The sequence below is a fragment of the Chanodichthys erythropterus genome, chromosome 16 (assembly GCF_024489055.1).
Source record: "Chanodichthys erythropterus isolate Z2021 chromosome 16, ASM2448905v1, whole genome shotgun sequence".
Taxonomy (NCBI): Eukaryota; Metazoa; Chordata; class Actinopteri; order Cypriniformes; family Xenocyprididae; genus Chanodichthys; species Chanodichthys erythropterus.
Window position 1 is genome coordinate 18,825,925 of NC_090236.1, and position 10,697 is coordinate 18,836,621.

The following is a 10,697-nucleotide window of genomic DNA, read 5'->3' on the forward strand; positions in this document are numbered from 1 at the left end:
AACAAAACAAAACTTTTATCATACCATGAAGCATACTTGAAATAATGCTGTATGACTTAATCTTTTAAAGATTTGCTAGTAAAATACTACTATTAATCTGTGATGTTTCTTATAACCATTGACTTAAACAACTTGTGATTTTTAAACAATTCTTCACCCTCAAATTATTTATTATCTGCTTCCTTTATTCTTTTCTGAGAACATTGGATCCAACATCGCAGAAGATTTAGCATGTTTTACCAGAACCACAGTCCTGATGTTGTAAGAAGAGGGAATGGGATGGAGTATTACAGCCATGGATTTTGTAGCCGGAGCAATGAAGAGAAGACGATCAAGGTCTCCCTGCTTGGCTATAAGGTTATGGAGGAAAAGACAAAGTTCACAGTAAGGAGTTACGCATGCCCTTTTCACCCCGTGGTGATCAATTTATAGTAGATAGTCTGTTTAATACTTACTTTTAAAGGGATATTTTAACCCCATCATGTTGTATCAAACCAGTATGAATTTGTTTCTTTAGTGGAACACAAAAGGAGAAATTGTGAATAATGTGCATGCAACGTGGAGAATGTGGACTGGAGAAAGCACACTTTAAAAACACATAAAAGCTTCATAAAAGTGTTTTCTAAAGCCACATTATGCCTTTGTGTGAAAACAGACCTTAATTAATAGTTCACTGAAATCCTGGCATCATTAACTCACCCTCAAGACAAGTTGTTACAACTTTTGTTTATCTTCGAAACACAAATGAAGATATTTTTTTATGCAACCTAAGAAATTGCTGTCCCTCCCAGTAAGATTAGACATGCTGAATCTTTTAGTGTTTTTAAATCTTCTCTTAAAACTTTTTTTTTCAGGCTTGTCTGTGATTATTTTGTTTTTATATACATGTCTTTTACATTTTTTGATGTAGTTTCTATTATTTTATTGATTTATTTATTTATTTTTTGCTATTTCAGTGTATTTTATTTTTGGCACAACATAAAATCAAGTTTATTATTATTATTATCATCATCCACTGAATAACCAAAATTTGACAATTCAGAAAGTTCTTAAAAACATAATAAACATAAACATAATAAACATAATCCATATGAATTGAGTCATTGCTTGACAAGTGCGAACAAATTGTCAGAGTTTTGGTTACATGGATTTAGAATAGAGGTACAGAAATCTGAAATCTTTCTGAAGGTTTCTTTAAACATTTTCATTCATGTACTAAAGATGATAGAAAGTCTAATGAGTTTGAAACAACATGAGGGTGAGTAAAGTTTAATTTTTGGGTGAACTATCTCTTTAATTGGAGTCACTTAAGGTTGAATACAATACATTAAGTCTTATATGGAAAATGACACTTTATCACCATCTGTTATGATTCAAAGGCAGTTTTAGTGATAAAGAGGAAATTATGTTCTCTTTCTGCATGTTTAAGGTCTACAAGATCTTAGTGAGGCGAGCACCTGACGAGAGCTGGCACATTTTTAGAAGATACACAGACTTCTCTCGACTACATGACAAGGTCAGGCACAGGTGACTCATGTCAGCTGACTGTGCAGTAATGGAGACTTGCTCACATTTTCCTCAGTATTTCCTTATTTTAGATGTGAGTGACTTTATGTATTTATGCATGTGTCTTCAGCTGAGAGAGATATTTCCTGTGTTTAAATCCGTCCTACCACCCAAGCGTTGGTTCAAGAACTTCAATTCTGAATTTCTAGAAGAGAGGCAGCTGGGCCTACAAGACTTTCTACAGCACCTAGTTGCACAAAAAGACATGAGAAATAGGTACTTTTGACATTATGCTTTGTTTAGAAACAGCCTTCAAAACAATTGTCATCATTTACTCACCCTCATTTTGTTCCAAACCTGTATGACATTCTTTATTCTGCAGAACAGAAGATATTTTGAAAAATGTTTTTTTGACCCTATACTGAAAGTCAGTGGGGTCCAGTGTTGTTGTAGGTCCATTATGTTTTGGACTCTATAGACTTTCATTGTATGGACAAAAAAATTTGAAACATTTTTCAAAATATCTTCTTTTATGTTCCACAGAAGAAAGAAAATCACAAGTTTGGAACAAAGTTCCACAGTATGTCTAAACCAGACATGTTGCATTTGCTTGCAAAACTTTTGTGAAATAATATGAGGTGGGAGGAAAAACGTCTTGGTTACGTATGTAACCCTCGTTCCCTGAAGAAGGGAATGGAGACGTCACATCAGTGACTGATGAATTGGGATATCACCTGAGATCTCTATCACCTTTGAGTGTAAACTAAACGAGCCAATGCACATTGGAGTGCAAGATTTGCATCTCGTGCTTTGACCCGCAGCATGGGTATAAATGTGGAAGTGGGTGCAACGCACATTCAGGTTTTTGCTAAGGAGCCGAGCCAGTGACCCGGTGCTCAGCAACTGATAGGATGGCGATGGGATGTGATGTCTCCATTCCCTCCTTCATGGAACGAGGGTTACATACGTAACCGAGACATTCCCTTTCTGTCAGTCATGTTCGACGTCATGTCAGTGACTGACGAATTGGGATCCCTACAAAAGCAAAACTATTGCTGCCCCTTCCAGCACTCCTAGTAAGCCACCTGATCCGCCCACACCTACTGGGGTGGAAGATAGGACAGGGCTTACGCAGAGACAGTCGATTACTATTGTTCTGCTTGAGCCATACAGTAAGACAATTGGATAACACTGGAAAAGCGTCCCCTTTCAAGGGGAAAGGGATGCTGAGGAATCCACGTCCTGCCTGCAGGGAAGTATCACGTGGAGATTACACATATGGACGGGGCATTAAGGGCAATACAACATATGGAATGTCTCTGAGGTGGCTCCGGCCTAGTTAGAAGGAAGTCAACACTGGCAGGGACGACAGAGCAGACCAAGGGAAAGACACAGACTCACCCACTGGGTAACCATCACAACATATGGACACCTGGCCTAGCACAGGGGTCATCCAATGGGTGTACTTACGAGTGACTGGGGTTGGACGCTCCGCCATGTCTGAATGCGAGGTTGATGGAGGAACTCATCAGGGTTCGCCATGTGGGGAACTGAACTGAATATGAATAATTATCCAGTCTGTAGAGGGGAATGGCACAGCAAGCGAGATACAGAGCGATCTCTCAAGTGTTTACTGGCTACTTGAGGCAACTACATGGGAGGACACTGGCTCTACACACAAGGACAAGGCTATAAAACCTAGCAAACATTTTGGGTGTCGTCCAGCTTGCAGCTCTGCAGCTCTACATATATATGCCCAAGAGGTAGCAACACTCCTGGTAGAGTGAGTTCTCAATCCGAGGGGGTACAGCACTCCTCCAGGGGCAGTGTTTGCAGTTAGGAGCACTGTCTTTATTGACAGAATTTTCAGCTCCACAGACTGCAGCAGTTTGAAAGGGTCTCTCTGCAATAGGGACGCTCCGATCTGCCTTTTTTCCCACGGATAACGAATTCTGATACCTTGAGATTCAGTATTGGCCGATACCAAGTACCGATTTGATATTCAAGTAATAATAGTAAAAAAGTGCTCAATTTCCTAAAAACTATGCCTCATTGTGTGGACGAGACAGGGATCATTATTTTGTGCAAGGCATCAGGCTTAACTTAAACATTACTTTCCTAACTTTGTAAAACAAAATAACAAACAGATACAAATGTAGTGAATTATTTGTGAAATAATTGTGCATCATTGCAACAACTGTAAATAAACCAATAGCTTCACTAGCTTGGTAGACATTTTAAATAATCAGGAGTCCGGCTGACTCCTTCATCCATGACTCATGACTTGTTTTTCAAGAATGTTTGAGTCATACAAATACTATAAAATTAAAAGACATTTCTTTTAAATGTATGGTGCAGTTTTTTTTTAATAAGGCAGCAACATATGATAGATATGACAAAACAAAAAATGCTATTAACAATCTTTCATTGGGCAAAAGTATTATGCACAAAGCACTTAGCAACATGAGTCACAACACGCAGCACTGTAAAGTTCAAAGCACAAAGGGAAGATAATTGATGCATAGTGTATTACCAGTATTTCTATTCAATAGTTTATTAAGCCTTTTCTTTTAACAGTTTTGCATTTCAGTTACTGTGCACATGAAGAACACTTCATAGTGCTCTCTACTCCAGTGTTGTGATCTAACAGACACCCGGTAGAAAGTAAAGTGATTTAGAAACTTCAACAAGAAAGTCATTTTATGCAAAACCATAAACCTTTATCTGCAGATAAAGTTTAATAATAGGAACACTGAATTATCTTGGAGATAGCCAAAATGCATCACACAGTTTGAATGCTGACTGGAGAATGACAGACAGCCGCAGTGGATGTAAGAGTTTACGTGAACTTGAATTTAGCGACTTAAATAATCGCCTGTACCTCACATTAAGCTATTGAATGGCTTCTGAAGACTTGTGATATAGTGTACGAAAACTTTATGGTGCTTTTTAATGTTGTGCCTTTTGTGGGGTTTAACAATAACACAGAATAGTACACGCACAATATCGGTCCCGTCTGACCGATACCCGATCCAGCAAAAATGGCAGTTTCGGGTATCAGAGTATCAGATCGGTGCATCCCTACTCTGCAATGCAGTAAGCACCAGAGAAAGATCCCAAGAGGGTTGAGAGCGAAGAGGATTTAGTCTCCTTGTGCCCCTTTCCCAGAGACTTACCATCTACAAGATCATGATGTGCGTCAATCGCGAAAACATACACTTTTAGTGCCTTCGCTTCAACCCCTCCTGGAGGAAGGAAAGCACAGCTCTGATTGGGCACCTTACCGGTGAGAAGAACAGGTTCCACTTTAAGGCGTAATCATGCCTCCTACTGGGTGCTCTTGCCAAAGTTATGGTGTCTACCACCATCTGGGGTAGATCACATAGGACCTCCGTGTCCCATCTAGAGACCACACTTGTAGGTTCTAGAGGTCTAGACGTAGGTGCCAGAGGGTGCCCGGTCTCTGAGAAAGTAGGTCTTTCTTCAGAGGAATCTGCCAGGGAGGGGCTGTTGTGAGGAGCATCAGTTCTGGGAACCAGGTCTGGTTGCGCCATTAAGGCGTAACTAGCAAGACCTGCTCCTTGTCTTCCCTGACTTTGCACAGTGTCTGTGCAAGTATGCTCACTGGGGGAAACACATATTTGCGTAGGCACTGGGTCAGCTGTGTGCCAGTACATCCGTGCAACTGGCAGTGGGACGTGTCTGGAGAGGCAAACAGATCTACCTGTGCGGCTCTGAAGTGTCTCCGTTTCAGCTGGACCACCTGGGAATGGAGTCTCCACTCTCCCAGGAGTGTAATAATAATAATAATAATAATAATAATAACAACAAGTTTTATTTAAATAATGCCTTTCCAGGGCTCAAGGACGCTTTACAATGTACATTTAACAAGGAAGAGATAATATGAGTAGGCAATGATGAAAAACAATAAAAGGAACATTATATGGACTGGGAAGCATACAGAAGAATAGAGTCAAGCACAATAAAATACAAAACAGGACTTAAGAGACATAACATAACATTCAGAGAACTTTTAGTTAATTAAGCAAAGCAATCAATCCATCAAATCAGTAGTATAACATTCAGAAAACAAGTGAGTTTTGAGTAATGATTTAAATTCAGAGATAGTATTAACACAACAGAGTGAGTGGGGGAGAGATGGCTGGGATAGCACTGAATGATCTGCCCCCCCTTGAAGAGAGGAGATGCCGAGGGACAATGAGAAGGCCAGAGAACGTAGTGAGCAAGTCGGGTTGTAGGGGACAAGTATGTTACAAAGATAAATGTGACCTGTCATGAGAGCTTGTCGGCTGCACGAAGTGATCTCAGATGCTTCTGACACCATAGGAGGAGATGGCGGTCGAGTTGTGATATACAACGGGACCGTAGACCACCTTGATGGTTGATGTACACAATGGTCACAGTGCTGTCCATGAGGACCAGTACATGCTTGACTGAAACATGACTGACTGAAAGAAAACTATATTTCAGTGCTTTTGCAAGTGAACTCAAAGTCTCTCAGGTAAATAATTTTGAGCAGAGTGCAAAATAAATATCACTGATATTTGTTAACAACAAAAACAATAACAGACAAATTGCATAGTTGATCCCAGTCCGACTAGTTTAATTAAATCATGTTTCACCTCAAATTTGCATTTAAAATTGCTTTTGTAATACTAGTATCTAAAAAGACTAACATTAATTTGGTTGACTTCAACCACTTTTGTACTATTTCTAGCCACCCTTTCTTTGTTAAATCTTAGAATGAGTTGTGCTTTGCAATTACATATTCACCTCACTGTTAACCATCACTTTTCTTATTGTGATTCTTTTTCCATCCTAGTTCTTCTTGATCTTAGTGTTGCTTTTGATCAGTCTCACCCATCTTTAAACTGTATTTGGTGTCAGATTCTATCTCTCTGATTGTAGGCAGTTTGTCTCTCTGGGTGGATATAAATCAGAGATTGGTTCAGTTCATTTTGGGGTCCCTCAGGGTTCAATTGTGGGCCACTTACTTTTTAGTAGCCTATGTAGTGTATGTTTTTCTCATGGTTAGCCTTTAAGATGACTTGGTCTTGATGACACAGATTTATATTAAATCTGGTGACATTGAGGTAGTCACTGTATTTACGCATGTTTCTGAGTTAAAAACTTGGATGACTCAATTTGTCAAGACAGAAGTAATACTCATTGGTAGTCCTCACCAACTAAGTTGGGTAACACTTTAGAATACTGATCCTTCATTAATGAATAACTACACAAGAACAAATGAGTAATGCATTATTAACACTCTAGTAACTACTATTAACTAACAAGAAACTCTGATTGATTGATTGATTGATTGATTGATTGATTGATTGATTGATTGATTGATTAGTAAGTAATAGTGCTCAGTTGAAGGTGGTAGTTTACTATTAGTTAATCAGTAACTACTGTTTTTTCATTCCTCCCAGAGAACTAATAAGAACTATACAGGTTCATAATTAACATGAATGATGCATAATGTATAATTAATTATAAAGTGAAGGTCATGGAAACCCACTAGTAATGACTGAAACCAAATCAGAAGGAATCACTAATTATTTGGATCAGTAGTGAAAACATGATAACTCTCTGGTAACTACTGAAGTCATTGTAAACTTTTGAGGTTTTTGTACATTTTGTACAGTAATTCCTTCTGATGTATTTGGTAACACTTAAGTAATTACTAGTGGGTTACCATGATCTTCACTTTAGAATTAATTATACATTATGCATTATTCATGTTAATTATGAACCTGTATATAGTAGTTCTTAGTAGTTCTAGGAGGTATGAAAAAATAGTAGTTACTGATTAGCTAATAGTGAACTACCACCTTTAACTGAGCACTATTACTTACTAATTCATTAATCAGAGTTTCTTGCTAGTTAATTGTAGTTACTAGAGTGTTAATAATGCATTACTCATTTGTTCCTCTGTAGTTATTCATTAATGAAGGATCAGCATTCTAAAGTGTTACCCAAAGTTGGATCTTTAACCTTAACTGTGGATGGGCATTAACATTTTAGAATAATATTTAATGGAAGTTTGTCATTTGATCTACATGTTCAGCAAATTGTAATTAAATCTCAGAAACATTGCAAGACTGCGCCCTATTTATCTTTCTCTGTGGCTGAGAAGCGGATCAATACTTTTGTGTTTTCTCATATACAGTATAAGCTCATCTACAGTGGCTCCTCAGTATTTGGCTGAGCTTTTAAATGATTATACCTTTTAAAATGTGATCTCCGCTCCTCAAATACTGTTATTTTAACAGTCCCCCACTCTTGTCTTCGTACCAGGGTGATAGAGCATTTACTTCTTACTCTCCTAAACTGTAGAACTCACTTCCCCTCACTATTAGAGATAAGCTTTTTTACATAATACTTTGAAACATATTTCTTTAGGATGATTAATTTAGTTTGTATATTATTTTCATGTTTACAAGTGTTTCAACTTTTATGTAAAGCACCTTTAGAGGTCTTTTTAAATGAGCTATAGAAAATAAAGTCTATTATTGTAACACAAAACTTTTATGAGAGAACGCAAAAGTTTTGCAAGCAAGCACTGAAATATATTTTTCCTCCCATGTCATTTTTTTCCAACCCCATGTCCCCTTAGGGGCCCTGTAGACTGCCTTTAGTGTGTATTTAGAAAAATAGCCCTGAATTTAAAATCTGCATATGAGGTACAAAAGAGGCCTGAAAAATAAAAATAAATAATATAAAAATAAAAAAGGTTGACTATAGTCAACACTACAATAAAAATGTTATTGATAATGGTGTGAAGATTATTTACTGTCACAATGTTACACTTTGAGAAAATCGTGCGGTAACAGAGTAACATTGCTTTCTCTCTACTGAAGTGAGGCTGTCAGAGAATTCTTATGTCTGGATGACCCACCTACTGCGTTTGGTGATATTAGAGAGAGATGGGTAAGCTCGCTCAGTTAATGTCCTTTAATACTGTTGCATTCAGCCAAATTTAATGCATCCAGACACCAGTTATCTGGACACATCCTTGAGCACAAACAAAATCAAAGGACACAATGAACTAATCCATTTATCCCACTGTTCCTACTGAAGGCCTTCTGTGAGTCACTGGAAGGGACCAACTGTTGTCTTCAGAGAGATTTAATGGACGACAGGAGAGAGACTGAGTCCCTGAGAAATGTTCTGCTGCACAAAGAGCTCCAAATTAGCCGGCCTGAGAGAACAAAAAAGTAATGTAGCAACATGATCTATTTGTGGGTTGCTTAGGAAACAGGGACAAGCAGGTGGATTTCATCTTCTGGCTGAAACGAATGACTCCAAAATTATTATCATGATCAAGGAAATGAAATATAATTGGATTAAGTGGTACACTAAATGCCTTGAGCCCACAGCCTGTACCAGCAACACTAATTGCTTTGAGCAATACACAAGTGTAGTGAACGTGATTTCAACAAGTACAACATGTTCCTGGATCAACATCTTTGTTGATCTTAGAACAACATTCCAATCAACCAACCAAGATTTGAGGGACAAGTTTACTGTTTTTGTAAAGTTTAGGCTTTAAATAAACAACCACGGGTTAGGTGCTTCTACAATTGTGTAATTCACCTATCATTTCCCTCTGATTTTAGGGATAAGTTATGGGTGGGGTTAGGTTTAGAAGTAGGGATAGGGTGAGGACTAAATTTTCAAACAAAATATGTTGATGCAGGAACATGTCTTTCTTGGCAAATTTTTTTTTTTTTTTTTTTTTTGCATTAGATTTTTAATTCCGTGTTCAGAATTGTCAAGCCTGACATATGAAATAATAGTCTGACAAAACAATCAGATGACAGAAGGCATGTAGTAGACTGTGTACAACAGATTTTTAAGTAAAGGTTTGATCATGTTAATAATTAAGAGGCCTTAATTTGCATATCAAATGTGATACAGGATTATGGGGTTAAATATGAATTAAGATGCATGATTATTGTGGGTAAAATTTTATATCACTCGATACAATGGAAAAGCATGGCGATCAGAAGTTCAGAATTTAAACCTATATGTTCTTAAGATTGTTAAATGAAGACTATACTATTGCATATTTTTTTTTATCTTTTTTCCTGTTTGTGGCATGTATAGAATCCAAGAGGAGCTGAAAAAAGAGACAGGGGACTTTTTAACAGAGCAGGAAAATAAAGAAGTGGAGAAAGACAAACTCAGGAGACCAAATAAAAGGTGCTCATATATGTCTACTATATAATTGATGTATTTTCCACTTGCTCCCTTTGGAATGAATCCTAGTTGAGCAATGTTATTTAAACATCCCATAAACTTACTAAGAAAAAAAAAAAGAGAGAGAGATGTGTCTAGGGAGAATGGGGGAACATTTTGTCTTATTAGATTTCTTGTATCTCTCTTCAGCTCTGAACTGCGGTTCATAAGGAGTCATGGAGCATGTTGGTGTGGATCAGCAACTGACATCCCTGAAAAGCACAGTTCCGGAGGACCATTCCAAGAACTCCATTAAATAAATGAACAGAAAGGAAAACAATAGTAAATACAGGGCACTTTCTTCAAAATGTCTCTGTTTGTTCTTATTCCATAATAAAAACATACCTGTTGTGTTTATTTTGGATGAATCAAAACCACTTGGTGCCACAAAATTATTTGGAGCACAAACAATTTTAATGACTCAACTGAAAGATAGAAAGGTTTAATGATGTGTGAGAGTTTGTGTGATTCTATCAGTATGTTAATAGAGATTTTATAGGACATGTCAAACTCACACTAAACTAGCAGCCAATGACGCAACATCACAATCTTGTTTACATTCTCTGTTCTAGAGACGTTACTTAGATTTTTGACTTCTGTTTTGGATTACTCAGATTATGAACATTTGGATATTGTCTTCGTGATTTGGATTGCGGAGTAAATTGATACATCCAGATTCTTCTGATTTATCCAAGAGACATGATCGCAGTTGGGTCATCAAGCCATGAAACTGTAAAACATACATGTATTGTTTGTGATAAAGATTGTTTTTTATCACATATTTAATAATTGAATCTGTTCTAGTACAACTGGTTCCTCACAGCTCTTACCAGCTGGCCTCTGTTACACTAGTATGTCTCTCCACACAACATGTAGAAACCAGCATGATCTTTCTGGTGAAGCTGGTTTAGCTAGAAAAAAACTTG

At 37.5% G+C, this 10,697-nt stretch overlaps 1 protein-coding gene across 1 annotated transcript; it reads left to right on the forward strand.

Moving 5' to 3' along the window:
* Positions 1 to 231: 231 nt before the first annotated feature.
* On the forward strand, positions 232 to 10,027 carry LOC137003768 (sorting nexin-16-like). The gene is made up of 7 exons (XM_067364051.1): positions 232 to 384; positions 1,430 to 1,516; positions 1,637 to 1,782; positions 8,391 to 8,460; positions 8,611 to 8,747; positions 9,640 to 9,735; positions 9,922 to 10,027. The coding sequence occupies exons 1-7, from the start codon at positions 232 to 234 to the stop codon at positions 10,025 to 10,027; spliced, it is 795 nt and encodes a 264-aa protein (XP_067220152.1).
* The last annotated feature ends 670 nt before the right edge of the window (positions 10,028 to 10,697 follow it).

What these genes read in the sequence shown, in the direction of transcription:
- LOC137003768 (XM_067364051.1), top strand. Translation starts at nt 232, where the DNA reads ATGTTTTACCAGAACCACAGTCCTGATGTTGTAAGAAGAGGGAATGGG. An exon ending in CAAAAAGACATGAGAAATAG is followed by an intron (nt 1,783 to 8,390) that starts GTACTTTTGACA and finishes TCTCTACTGAAG; the next exon opens with TGAGGCTGTCAGAGAATTCT. An exon ending in CTCAGGAGACCAAATAAAAG is followed by an intron (nt 9,736 to 9,921) that starts GTGCTCATATAT and finishes ATCTCTCTTCAG; the next exon opens with CTCTGAACTGCGGTTCATAA.